The sequence below is a fragment of the Zingiber officinale genome, chromosome 2A (genome assembly GCF_018446385.1).
Source record: "Zingiber officinale cultivar Zhangliang chromosome 2A, Zo_v1.1, whole genome shotgun sequence".
NCBI classification, from domain to species: Eukaryota; Viridiplantae; Streptophyta; class Magnoliopsida; order Zingiberales; family Zingiberaceae; genus Zingiber; species Zingiber officinale.
Genome location: NC_055988.1, coordinates 12,082,561 through 12,096,656, shown reverse-complemented (window position 1 = coordinate 12,096,656; position 14,096 = coordinate 12,082,561). Strand labels below are relative to the sequence as shown.

The following is a 14,096-nucleotide window of genomic DNA, read 5'->3' as shown; positions in this document are numbered from 1 at the left end:
ATGAGATTCATCAACTAAAATAGAGAATAATGAATTACTAATATCTTTGATAAAAGCATTAATTGTTTTAGTTGCACAAACCCTTATTATATCCTTCTAAATATTTGATGATGTTAACTTGCAATTTTTAGGAGCATTTTGCAATATCATATCATTAATCTCTTTATTATGAGCACCTAAAAACTCCAGTTAAATAAGAAAGTTACCCGGATTAAGAAAACCTTTGGTCTCATCATGACCTCGAAATGAATTCCCTTGTCTCAATAAAACTCTGATACAATCAATCGAAGTATTGAAATGGATACGATAATCATTTCACATTTCCTTTAACTGTTTGTGCAAAATTGATTGAATGTGCTCATCTTGATTCATCAAAACTTCACGATTCATTCGAGCTTTATGATATTCACTATCAGGTTGGCCAACATGAATATGTAATCTATCTTTTACCCTTCCAATTTATGAATCCTTCGCTAACAAAAGTCTCTCCTCTTACTTGTGTTTCCCTTAGTTATCTTAAAGAGATAATAATACAAACAATATGTTGCATCTTTTTCTATACTATATTCCAATTAATCACCAAATTCCTTAAACCAAGAAGGATTAAATAGTCTAAATTAGCTTACTCCAAATTTTTGTTTTGGGAATTCATAACATCAAGGTTGACATGGGTCTTTTTGCAAATATATCCTTCAAACTTGATCTCTAATGTTAGCATTATAAGACCAAATTGGAATTCTTAGTCCAGGATCTGTTGATAATTGTGAAAAATCAAATTCTCCAACTGTAACATCTCCAATATTTTGTTCTTCTGGTTCTGAAGCTTTTCTTTTAAAAAATCTATGCATTGCAGACATAGTAATTTCCTAATATAAATAAATAAAAAATGAATTAACAATCCAAACTTAAACAAAATCCTAAAACCACCTAATATCAAAGATAAGACTCATGCTTATTGCTTAATTGTATAATAGAAGTGTAAGTAACTAAGCAAACAAAATTAAGTAAACATCAATGTATAAAAATGAATTTAAAATGGATTAATTAAGTAAACATCAATATATAAAAATGAATAAAAAAATTGATTTATGCCGAGCAGTGACGCAGTCAAACCAAGACAACGATGGTCGTTGAGTGCATGACCGAATTGGTTGCACTCATACCCTACCACACGCAAGCATTGCAATCTTTGAACTATTTTATTCTACCCTTTGTTCTCGATCATTTAATGACTAATGAGGATGCCATTGATTCAAAGTAAGGATGCAGTACTTGACTTCTTCAGCATATCATATATTCATATTTTTTTTACCCGTGTATTGTATATGAATAATTATTGCAAAAAAAAAATAATTTTCTCTCACAGTTAACTATCACATTAGTAGTTCTTAATTTTGTAAGCATATGGTAGAAAACAAAATAATATACATATAACTTTTTGTTGAAAATTGTTTAATATTAGCTGTGGAAACAAAACTTAGAATTTAGAAGTGTCTCGCCGACTTTTTTTTCGGAACAGAAAAAAACATTTAGGGTTAATGGTTACCTTGAGCTTCCTAGCTTGCTATAGAGTGCAGTGGTAGGGGAGGAAGATGAAGTCGAAGAGGAGGCGGCGAGGGAGGACTGACTACTGAGGATGGGTATTTCGGTCGTTCAACATGAGCTACGAGCCTACAACGACTTGCGCCGGAGGCGTTTGTGAGGTTGTTGTAGGTGTGTAGCCGATGACGTGGTCGCACACGATGCTTTTCTCCCAACCCGTATTCCTCTGGCTCTGGCCTCTGTAGGTTTGGCGTGGATGCGTGGTCGTTCGTCGCGAGGTTATTGCAGAGAGGGGAAGAGAGTGATTAGTTTAGTTAGGGTTGACTTAGGGCAAAAAAAAATGTTAATAATAACTTTTTGGGGTTCGAGCCCAATGTGTGCCCACACTAGGACTGTGTAAGGTACTCCCCTGATTTACGTGTCCACTTAAGAAAAGATGTTATAAACACTTTTTGACTTGTCTTTTTCTTGACGCTTTAGAAAACGTGTATACGCTTTGAAATGTGTGCACAGACATTACAGTGACACTATAAAAGGAGGTTTCCATCCACAGATAGAGGTATGTTATACTTTGTTATCTACATGCTCTTAATTACTGTTGACTTCTACTATTCTCCACTGAGTCGAGGACTGACTTGAGCGTCGAAGGACTAATGCCGGGAACCCCTTCTCGGTCTGGTATTAACGCTTTTGGTTTTATAAGACAGCAAGGAGTATTCATCCAGTCAACTACAGAGCTGCATTCTCAGCTTATCATTTTCTCAACTTTCAGGCAGGATCGGTTATCATGCACATCACTGATCTTGCACATCATATCTTCTATGTGTGCATCTCAGATACTAGGAACCTCTCATTTCCCCTTTCCCTCGTAACATTCCGCCCAAGTAAACTATCTTTGTTCATAATTTATTGAGTAATTAAGCAGAATCGCGAGACTTAAAAAATCTGTAAACCAGCTCCCTTGCTTGAGTACTGAGATAGCTCGTACAAAGTTACAAATTACCAAACTGGTAGGGCGTTTAGGATTTTGTTTGCCAAGTCTAGACGCCACATTTGACTGGAATTAACGAAATGTTAATAAAAGTAAAGCTGGTTACAAATTCATTTTGGTGGTAAACATCCACTTTGATCCACTAACACTTGGTCTAAAGATTCATTCCTATAATATAATCCCACTTGGAAGCACTAACATCAGACTAAGTTTAAATAAAATCAACAATCAAACTTAACTACATCTACACTGCCTAAGGAAAATATAATATGGCACCTTATAATGGATCAAAATGCCACATTGGTTCAACGATCAACATCTTTCAATTACTTAAAACCTCAAAATTCTGCATTAGGTTCATCCAAACTCTCCCTAGAAAAAAATGCCATTATGACAAGCATCATGTTGCCGCTAAATATATAGCAGATTTTAGGTCACATTCTTGTTATATCCCTACACCCTATATAATTCACCTCTCATTCACTTATCTCTTTAGTTATCATGATTTATCTCTTTTATGTTAGTCCGGGGATAAATTGATAGGAATGCTAGGATGAGAATTTCACCTTTTACCACCTGAATAGCCGCGACCAAAACATGTTCACAAACCAATCACTGCAAGTCCATTCCTCACTGCAATGTTATAACTGCCATTAGAAATATATTAATCATGAATATAATATATAATGGTAGTTAATTATGAAATTTTAACTATAAAGTTTTAATGAAAATAAACGTTATATGTTTTTTTTATATTTTTTTTAAAAATATAAAATTAGATCATACCTTTATTTTTTGTACTTGCAGAATTATAAACTAAAAAAAATTAAGACAGTTTAACAGATTAGCAATAATCCAATAACTAATTTGCATTCGCTAAAGAATAAATTGATAAAAAAATTAGAATTCTCCATTAAAGTAGTAAAGGAGTAAAAGATAGGGTTAGTTCGCTACGGTGTATCGAATCTTAAATTCATATATTGTAAAATTTTGATATAAAAAAATTTACAACAACCTATCGAAATTTTAATGTATTTAATTTTTAATATGATATAAATTTTATATTATTTATATTAAAATTTTTATATCTATATGATATATGTAGTATAATTATACTAAATTTCATAATACCCATATTAAAAACTTTGGTACGGTATATAATAACGTATTAAAATTTTTGGTATAGTGATTAACTGATATAATATATCCAATTTCTGGTATTTTCTCTCACCTAGTGAAAGATAATTAAAAAATATAATATGTTAAAGAGAAAACTTGTACATGTTATAATTTTTGAAAAATATCAAATAAAAAATAACTTGATATAGAAGTCGTATATTCATAATTATATACACACATGTATGTGATTTGGCAATCTAATCTTTATTGACGATGAACTCCTTGCTTTGGAGTGTTAAACTTGTTTAATTAGCTGACTAGATCTTGTGTCATAAAAATATTAAATAATGTAATGAAACTAGACGCAAATACGTCTACATTCATCCAAAAGAGAACAATATTCTCCCGGTTTCACATATTATAGCTCTAATATAGACGCTAAGTTATTTATCAAATATGTGCCAGCAAAATGTCTGTGAAAATTAAAATTATATTAACTCTCGAATTATTTATTCTATTGTAAAAAAATTCTATCTTTTCTAAACATTAATTAATAACACAATTTATTATTCCAACCAAATTTTATTAATAAAACTAAATACATGTATCTAAAAAATTAAACTGAAATTTTAAAGAATAATAAAAGATTGTATTTTTTTTATCTATTTTAAAATATAATAAAATTATTAAATATTTTAGTGGGTTTTTAGTTTATACGTTCGGATTTGGATTTTTAACAAATACATCAAAGTTTTTTACTTAAAAGAATGTTTCTTTATTTACATAAAAGAGCACATTAATTTTCAAATGATAAAAAAATATTAAAATTAGTATTATTCTTTTTCTATCCCTTCTGTCAATTTCTTCACCCTTTTCCAATTTATTCTTTCTCTGCAGGATTAAAAAAAAACATGATATATTCCTATATCAATTTCATCATGGCTTAATATGATCCCATATCAGATTCATCATGAATTTGATATTTTTTCATATCAAGTCTACTCTGGACTAGACCTAGCCCAAATATCAAATTTATACTAAGCCTAATATTTTTTTTATATTATACATGTGGGATTTGATATGGAAAATAACATATCCAAATTTGATTGGATCATATCAAACCCAGCATAGATGATATTTTTTAATATCAAGTTTATATATTGAAAATAACATGAGATTTAGTCATTTAGGAGGTTAACGAAAGGATAGAAAGAAAATAATATTATTTTTAATATGTTTGTTTTTGGTAGTTTCAAAATTAAGGTGTTTTTTTAGTAAATAAGGAAATTGGGTAAAAACCCGAATACACAACCGCTTAACAAAATACACAACAACCTCCACCTCTTTCTTTATGAGCCAACAACAGTTGAGCGAGCGATCGATGGCGGCGGCGAGTCAGGAGATCGCTGATCCAACGACGGAAGCTACGGAAGACGCTTATGCGAACGCATCGATGCAGACGTTCCTACCGCCGGAGTCGGAGTCGGAGTCGGAGGCGGAGGACGGTTGGGTCTGGTTGCAGATAAAGGCGGAAACGCGGCGAGTGGCGGAAGAGGAGCCGGCGCTGGCAAGCTTCCTCTATGCCACCGTCCTCTCGCATTCCTCCCTCGTTCGTTGCCTCTCCTTCCACCTCGCCAACCTCCTTGGCTCCCCGACCCTCCTCTCCGCGCTTCTCTACGACCTCTTCGTCTGGGCCTTCTCCTCCGCGCCGCCGCTTCTCTCTGCCGTCGTCGACGACCTCCTCGCCGCCCGACGCCGAGACCCCGCCTGCCGCTCCTTCTCCCACTGCCTCCTCTACTACAAGGGATTCCTCGCCCTGCAGGCCCACCGCGCCGCCCACCTCCTCTGGGCCGTCGGCCGCCGCCCGCTCGCGCTCGTCCTCCAGTCCCGCGTCGCCGACGTCTTCGGCGTCGACATCCACCCCGCGGCCCGCGTCGGCCGCGGCGTCCTGCTCGACCACGCCACCGGGATCGTCGTCTCCGAGACGGCCGTCATCGGGAACCACGCGTCGATACTCCACCACGTGACCCTCGGCGGCACCGGGAAGGCGGCCTGCGACCGGTGCCCTAAGGTCGGCGACGGCGTGCTCATCGGCGCTGGGGCGACCGTACTGGGGAACGTGACGGTCGGGGAGGGGGCCAAGGTCGGGGCCAGCGCGGTGGTGCTCATGGACGTGCCTGCGAGGGCCACCGCGGTAGGGAACCCGGCGAGGCTGATCAACGGCGATGACAGTCCGCCGGCGCACGAAGGTCACCAGATGCTGGACTATGACCACAATATATGGTCAGACTACGTCATCTAATCCACCTCTAAATCTAATTGCATGCTTAATCACATCATTTGAATCTTAATTAAATGTATCTTCAAACAATTTGTGTGATTCAATTTGGTTCTTAAACTCTTCCAAATAAGTTCATTCAAGCGAATATGTATTTGTTTAGGTTTCTTGTTCATTAATTAGTTTATCATATTTAGAAATAATAAAATAATTTGATGAAAAGATAAGTTCAATTATGATACATGTACTAGGATTGAACTCTGGGTGAAGTTGAGATTAATCGGATTGTAAGATCTAGATACCTGATATATAAAAAATAAAGTTGTTTCTTTCATTAAGTGTGCAACCTAGAAAAAAGGCCGATGCATTGCTACAAAGCTTTAAGCTTATTATGGCAAAGTGAATTGTGTTGAGCTTAATTTACCCCAAGTGCTAATGGTTCAATTGAATACAAGGTGAGCTATGGAGCTTGTGCATGACCAATTGGTAGGTCTAGGGTTGGCGGGTGTTTGCGGGGTTGGTGAGCTAAGGAGAAAGAGAGGTCTCTAGTGCCTCAATGGTTAACGACTCGAGTCCTCAAGAACGCCTTGTCTTGCATCGGACAATCTCTAAAGAGTCGAGTTGGTCCCTACTTCTACTCTTTTGTTTGGACTTATGCAAACTTCCAATTGGTCTAGCCATTTTAGTACTAGATCATTTGCTATCGTTGTTTGAGCTTTTGTAAGTAAGTTCAAGCCACCATCTATAGAGCTACTTTAGGTCTTGCCTTATGTAAGTTAGTTGGATGTGTATTCGATGTTAGTGCATGAATCCGTAAACAAATTGTTTGAGATTGAGGCAATGTTACAAATATGTAGATTTGAGATTAAGCGCAGAGGATGAGGACCAAAGGCATCTTAAGCTATACGATAGGAACGACATTTTTGAACAATGTTAAATTAGATTTTTACAAGGTCGGAGCACCTAAACTCCTCTTCTTTTATTCAAATTATAATTGAATGGAATCGTAAAGCTACAAGTCGATTGTTTAGGGATGGATTTCTACTTCCACATTGTTTCAATTAAAGGTTACAACAAACAATCTTTATTTCACCTTAAAATATTAATTTACTCTTCTCTTACGTGTCTGATGCTGTGGTGTAGTGGTTATCACGTTAGTCTTACACACTAAAGGTCCCCAGTTCGATCCTGGGCAGCATCATTTTTTAACAGCGTTAAAATAGTATTATTCTTTCATGATAATATTTTTTAAAAGTTCCAGGGGGCATTTTGCATTTTTCCTCCTAAAGAGGATCACTAATTCACTCTCCTACTGTGTGTCTGATGCTGTGGTGTAGTGGTTATCACGTTAGTCTTACACACTAAAGGTCCCCAGTTCGATCCTGGGCAGCATCATTTTTCAACGTAACACTTTTTGAAAGTTCCAGGGGGCATTTTGCATTTTTTTCCTCCTACAAAGTAAAATGATGTCGCCGGATCAAACCGCTCCGCTCGATGTGATTTCTCCATCGTCTCGCCGCCCTCGCAGTCGGATCTTCGGATGGTACGTTCCCTTCCTCCATCTGATCGCTTGTCTTTCATTCTCGTCGATTCCGGCATTGTTCTTTCACCTATTAAGGTTTGTATATGCGTTCCGACGATGACCTAGTTCTCATGTCTCTTCAGTATTAATGCGGTTGATCGTCTTGTGTGGAGTAGAACTCGATGAGCCTTCTTCCTTGAGGAGCCAGGAAGAGGCTAAAAGATCTGGAGATTGCATATCTTTAAATGATATAACTTTTTTTTTTTAATTAAACGAGGGGGAAATTTAGGTGGTGATTTACTGTGGATTATGGAATTTATGGGTTTAGGGAAACTAGATTTTGGAACTGCTTCCGGTTGGGAGTTTATGGCGATGCTTGTTTAATCATTCCATGAGGCTGCTGTCTCATGTCTTCTTCTTCCTCTTCGTCTAACAATTTAGACTGCTAAATTTTATTCACCAGGAGCATGCTGATAGTTAGTAACCGGGATGCACTTCTAGAAGAAGTTATGAAAATTATGCCTAATATTCTTTAAATATAATTTGATTATTCTCTAGTATGAAAATAGATGAGCTCATTCTTCTTACTCTGTTGTTGTTTAAAGCGATAATGGTTCCTTGCAGTTTACTTGGATTCAGAATGAAATAGATTAGGCTGTTGATTTATTTGTCAAGTAGTTATTTCATGCTTGAATCCTTTACTACAGTTAGTATGAGAAATGATGACTCTGTGCTAATGCCCTGTAGTAGGCAAAGTGGTGAGTCCTTAGTTTTGTAGTAACAACTATTCTTAACTATCTAATTGTCTATGAAGTTGCATTTGCTTTCATTCTTCAAATTTGACTGAACAGTTGCTTTCCTTGTAAAAGACGTATTAGTGTACTTTTTGTTGTATATATTTTTCTAGTCAAAGAAAAGAGGACTTTCTTTGGAGGAGAAGCGTGAGCAGATTCTCCAAATCTTTTATGAGTCCCAAGACTTCTTCCTTGTAAGCTTTCTAGTTCATAAGTCAAAATTAATCCTAGATCTCAATCATTGTTTTGTTTGATGCATTACTTTTTGGTACAGTATTGATAAATTTGGTCCATGGTGGAAGCTCATGTACTAAATGAATATTTATCTACTAGTTTTTAAGCAAACAATCAGTTCTACTTTTCATTCAGATAGTGTTATTTCTATTATTTGAGTAGTTACACCAGTTATTACGTTGTTTTTACTAATAGTGTTGTTAGAGGTAGCATTGATGCACTAAAACTTATGGATATTAAATATTCTGTTAAATGTCATTTGTAAATCTATGCAATCCTTCTTACAAGTTACAACTAATATGAATAATAATGATACACTCACGAGTGAAATATGAAAGAAATCAGATTATCAAATAAACAACAGGTAATGAAATTAATACTGAGAGAGAGTCAAAGGCTCTAAAGAAAGATCTTCATTGAGGCCAATAGTGATTATCTTGAAACTCAAATTCCATTTAAGAATTTTTCTCGAGTAATGGATGAGGACAAGACAATCAACTAGTTGGTATGATTTTAGTGTTGAAGTCATTGATTGTGTAGAGGAGGCAGGATATACTGTGTGTAAGAAATAAGTACAAGATGACTGATACATAGGGAGGGCAAGAATAAAGGCTCATACCATTGGTGATCCATGAATTCACTTGTGCAGCTTTCATATCTCATGAGATAATATCCAAAGGTATCCCAAATTGCTAACTGGAACAATGACCAGTGACCTTATTTGGTTGAAAAAGGTGTTCTACAGTAGAGAACTATTAGTGGAAGAATTTTCTTATGGATAGTCCTTATGGGACCATTTTAGGCTAATATTCCAGAAGTACCATCCAATAATTTATCCTATCTTATCCAAAATCGCTGTTACATCATTTAAAGTTCTGCACCAATTAGCTACTGTTGTTAGTCTTTGTTGTTTATATGCTCCTGTTTAAACACTATCGCAGAATTACTTATTTCAATGATCATTAGAAACAATTATTAGTGACCATACTATCTTATGTTTTAATTTTTTTAGCTTAAAGAGCTTGAGAAGTTGGGCCCAAAGAAAGGTGTCATAAGTCAGTCAGTGAAGGATGTTTTGCAAAGCTTAGTGGATGATGATCTGGTTATGAAGGACAAAATAGGCACTTCCGTGAGTTCATTTCCCATAATTTAATGAAAATTAGTTTTATTTTTTGTTTATGCATGTATTATAGTAGACCCCACCTAGTGAGATAAGGTTTGGTTGTTGGTTGTTGTTTATGCATGTATTATATGAAACAAATGCATATTGCACTCAATAAGTAGCCAACTATTTGAATCAATGATTTCCTGATAATTAAAATTCAAATACATGATTGACTTTGTACAAGTTATTACAGGTGAATTACCTTTCTTGAGCTATAGGGACTGTCTTTCTCCTAGGAGAGGCTCAGATGTGATTAGTAGCTATTTATGCTTCAAAATAGCCTAGCCAAAGTTCCTCACATTCTTATCCTGGTTGATATCTAGGTGAGAGCTAATTCTAAAAAAAACTTGAGTGGGGGAGACTTTACCCATTTATTCTTGCAAGATAAATTGTACATGAAGATGCTGAGTAATATAATTTTCTAACATGTGCTTGGAAGGTATAAGTTTCAACATGAGCCCCTCGATATTATCCTCGTTTTTTTATTGTCTAAGAGTACTAAGTATTAACACAGATGTTATGGTGGCAAACAGACTCCAATCATCAAGTGTTTTGCATATTTTCTCCCCATGTCATTGGCACTAAACTAAAGACTACACTGAAGTGTGTGATGCATGTATCCTTTCACACTAGGTGGCCCAATGTAAGTAGCTGGAATTTTAAAGGATGTCAGCATGAGCAATCTTGGGATCCACTCTCACAATTCATTGCTAACTAATCACATGGTGCCTATCAAGTCGGGGTTGGAGGAAAGTTGTGGCCTCTAATACAAAACCTCGAACATTTTTGATGACTGCCTCCATTAAGGAGGTTTTACTTCGACCAACTACTCATTGTGAGCCGGCTGTCCCAAAAAGGATCTGCTAGTACACAAGCATATTTGCCTGATAGACTGCCATGATATGATGCTGGAAGAAAGTTCCTGAAAATGCAACATATGTTTTGAGGAAGATCATTGGCAAAATGCCTACCACATAGGGTGGGCCATTGATGATGTAGGAGTAGGAGACTTCACGACTTGGTCTTTTCAATGCCCTAAGTATCAAAAGAAACTAGTGCATGGAGAATATGAAAGGTCTTTATGAAGTGAGCATAGTTCCTTGACCGAAGAGATAAATGGTCCACACAAACTTCGTGGCTCCTTTCTTGTAGGAAAACTCCTTAGCAGATCTCAAGCTCACGAATGCAAATTTTTCAGAAAGAGATAAATGGTGGGGGTGATTGGGTGTAAGCACAACTGTAGGATTTTGCAGTGTTAGTCCTTGACTAATCTTGAATGTCTTTCCAAAGTCATTTAAATATGAGCCTTCTGTTTTTTTTGTGCTTCAGTTCAGGGACAGACCCTTTCTCACTTCACACTTCTATACACATCTTCTTACCTCACCATGTAACTATTATTGTTTTGCTATAATTTTATTAATACATATGGGCAAGCCTTTCTTTGGCAAAAAAAGAAAATTGATATTACAGTGTTCACCTAAAATGGTCATGTTTATTTGTTTTAATGCAATTAAATAACAAATAGTTGGTTTTAAGAAACAGAAACATGCTAGACAATCATTGTAAAATTAGATTTCTGGGTAAACATGGAAGGAATCCTTCCCTCGAAAAGAGCTTGCAACACAAAAGAAGTTGATCATCGACATCTGTTGTCGCTTGTTGCTTCTTTTAAGCTTTTCTTCTTGAATAGTAATGGTTATGATTTTCTTATGGTCTTTCCAGGTATACTTTTGGAGTCTGCCTAGTTGTGCTGGTAATCAGGTATCAACTGCTGGCCTTTAGAAATGTTACCGACCAATGATACTGATTATCCAAACACTTATCCACTAAGGAGATTTGAAACAGTTGATAAACACACGAACCAAACTAGAATCTGAGCTTGGAAACTGTAGAAAGCGCTTGTCTGAAGTTACTGGACAGAGGGACAACTTAAAAAAAGGCAGGGAGGAGTCTGTGAGTTGATTACAGGGTTCTGATCTTCTGTTATCCTGTTATATCCATAAATAGCTTTGACAGAACTTGTTCATTTTTCATTTGGCATCACTCATATGTAGGATGAGAGAGAGGCAGCATTAGAAGAGCTCAAGGCTGTTGAGTTACAGCATAAGAAGCTAAAGGTAACTACCATAGTTTTTACTGCGTTTTGATGACCATTTTCCTTGGCTCTTGAGTTGGTATTTTCATCGCAGGAAGAATTAGCCTGCTATGCAGATAATGATCCAGCTGCGTTGCAAAAAATGAGTAAGAATTTTTGTCTTGCTTTGTATTAAAAAGTCCTTTCTTCTTCTTTGCAGCCTTTCTTTATGCATATAGTTCGACAACAAAACTTTATCATCAGTTTTCCTATGTTTTTTTTGGTGACATAACAGAAGATGCAACTGAGGTTGCACATGCAGCAGCTAATAGATGGACAGGTATGCCCCTAGCCATCAAATTTCTGTTCAGAAGAGCACGAATTCTTTATGAAACTGATAATTTTTGTCTCATACTTAATCAGACAACATATTTACCTTACAACAATGGTGTTCAACCAACTTCCCACAAGCAAAAGAACAGCTTGAACACATGTACAAGGAGGTATATTATAAGAATTCTTTCATGAAGTAACACGGGCTATTGGTCATTGCTAAATATCATGCACATTTTTGTCAATTGCATTCACTGTCTTGTTGGTGAAAGATCTCTGTTGTCTAGTCACGCTCACATTGCATTCAATTTGAGACCTTTAAGCAAGTTCTCCTTGTCATCTTGATTCTCTCAACCACCAGGCCGAAAGTGTGCCCAAGAGTGTGGTCCTAAATCATGACTCCTCTTCATATAAGGTATGTGCAAGTCCGAAGAGGTCTACTTGATGACTTAGACATCAATCATTTTACGCTGTAGAATAACAATTTTTGTAGTGGGATAGAAAACCCTCCTCTACTTTATAGTGCATTTGACTTAACATGATAAAAATTAACACAAGACTTATTCACAAACAAGCCAATATCTGTTTTCATTTAACATGCTTTCTAAAGGTGTCATCTTTTCCGACATTGATATGTAACATTATCCTCTGCAATGTTTGCTTCTAGGGACGACTTATTTTGGATTCTGAGTGTTTGGCTCAAAATTGCAGGTTGGGATAACTGATGACTTTGAATACCTACAGTGATTTTCTGAGACCCTCCTTGCTCTATACTTCAAGAGCCAATACCTTCTATAGCGAGGTTACTTGACATGGTTAAATTTTGAAACAATGGCACTACTAGTGTCCCTTTCCCTTCCAAAAGATCAAACTTGGTGAACATTTACTTCTATTTTGGATGCCAGTTGTCATCGTACTCATGTCTGCTGTGCTGTGCAGTTTTACGTTTTTTGTTAGAATCATTATTAGCCTCCAATACTTCGTCAAGAGACTCATGTTGGTCATGTTTTGTATCACATTTCGGTCAATGCAGGTAGTTTTACAACTTGATTTTGTTGGGTCAGCCATTGACTCAAATGGTGAGGATGAGAATAAACGATTGATGGTGAGATACGGAGGACAGGATTGAATTAATTCACTATAAGAGATAATGGGGTAAATTTTCACCGAGCAATGATATGTTCAAGAAAAAAAATTTAAGAAAAAATTCAAAGATAGACACATAAATTTATGATCCACTATTTTATTTTTTGTGGATCCCATCATTTTATATGTTTATCTTTGAATTTTTTTTCTTGAACATATCATTTTTCATTTTCACCTCTTGATCAAAGGAATTTTACTCAAAACAACCCTTTCTTTCTAAGAACGTAAAAGAAAGCTTACAGCATCTCCAATGTAGCTTTTTTAACAAGTTTGTAAAGTTGAAAAAGTTCAACAAAAAAGCTTTAATGAGTGGAGACATAAGTTTTGAGGTTTTTATTTTAAGAGCAGGTTTGATATTTCAAACCTGTTTTTCTCTTGAAGATGGAGCCATTAATCATTGAAAAATTAATATTACATGTTTGATTTTTTTAAAATCATTAAATATTTTATTTAATAGTTAAATTATACACTTTTCTTTTGAAAATAAATATATTTGGTAAGTTAAAAAAAAATACAAATGACTATAATTAAATTAAAATTCATAAGTTAATTAAATATTAAATAAAAATTACAAATTAAATTAAAAATCATAAGTTTATTAATTTATTAATTAAAAATTACAAATAAATTAATTTAAAGATGAGAATTAAATAAAATATTAAGTAAAAATTATATAGAGATATTAAATGAAAAAATAAAAATAAAGATGTATGATTTGTAATGTAGGACCCACAAATTAAGTAACTTACGCTGATGACGAGAATCTCCGATGTAAATTTTGTGAAAGATTTGTAAAATTGAAAAATCTAATTAAAAAGAGATTTTATGATTGTGTAAGTGAAGTTTGGGATTTTTAATTTAAAAATATATTTGAGTTTTTAAATCTATTTTTTTCACT

General features: G+C 35.4%; 2 protein-coding genes and 2 non-coding genes across 5 annotated transcripts; all 4 read left to right on the top strand.

The window, feature by feature from the left end:
* Nucleotides 1-5,018: 5,018 nt before the first annotated feature.
* LOC122044406 (probable serine acetyltransferase 1) lies at nt 5,019-5,981 on the top strand. The gene has a single exon (XM_042604892.1). The coding sequence runs from the start codon at nt 5,034-5,036 to the stop codon at nt 5,952-5,954; it is 921 nt and encodes a 306-aa protein (XP_042460826.1). The 5' UTR covers nt 5,019-5,033; the 3' UTR covers nt 5,955-5,981.
* A 1,077-nt stretch (nt 5,982-7,058) lies between these two features.
* TRNAV-UAC lies at nt 7,059-7,131 on the top strand. The gene has a single exon. It is a non-coding gene; the product is annotated as a tRNA-Val (tRNA).
* Nucleotides 7,132-7,252: 121 nt separating this feature from the next.
* On the top strand, nt 7,253-7,325 carry TRNAV-UAC. Its single transcript has one exon. It is a non-coding gene; the product is annotated as a tRNA-Val (tRNA).
* Nucleotides 7,326-7,366: 41 nt separating this feature from the next.
* LOC122040728 (meiotic nuclear division protein 1 homolog) lies at nt 7,367-13,097 on the top strand. 2 transcript variants are annotated; one of them, XM_042600153.1, is made up of 10 exons: nt 7,367-7,473; nt 8,360-8,440; nt 9,493-9,609; nt 11,368-11,406; nt 11,491-11,598; nt 11,700-11,762; nt 11,835-11,886; nt 12,015-12,059; nt 12,143-12,222; nt 12,764-13,097. In XM_042600153.1, exons 1-10 carry the CDS (start codon nt 7,471-7,473, stop codon nt 12,797-12,799), a joined length of 624 nt encoding a protein of 207 aa, XP_042456087.1. In that variant the 5' UTR covers nt 7,367-7,470; the 3' UTR covers nt 12,800-13,097. The 2 variants fall into 2 exon arrangements, with proteins under 2 accessions (XP_042456087.1, XP_042456088.1); XM_042600154.1 differs by lacking the exons at nt 12,143-12,222; nt 12,764-13,097 and having other exon boundaries at nt 7,402-7,473; nt 11,984-12,059.
* Nucleotides 13,098-14,096: the final 999 nt, after the last annotated feature.

Excerpts from the sequence above, each read along its gene's own strand:
- LOC122040728 (XM_042600153.1), top strand. Across the intron at positions 9,610-11,367 it reads AGGACAAAATAGGCACTTCC|GTATACTTTTGGAGTCTGCC; the intron begins GTGAGTTCATTT and ends TGGTCTTTCCAG. Across the intron at positions 11,887-12,014 it reads AGCTGCGTTGCAAAAAATGA|AAGATGCAACTGAGGTTGCA; the intron begins GTAAGAATTTTT and ends GTGACATAACAG.
- LOC122044406 (XM_042604892.1), top strand. The coding sequence starts at position 5,034 with ATGGCGGCGGCGAGTCAGGAGATCGCTGATCCAACGACGGAAGCTACG.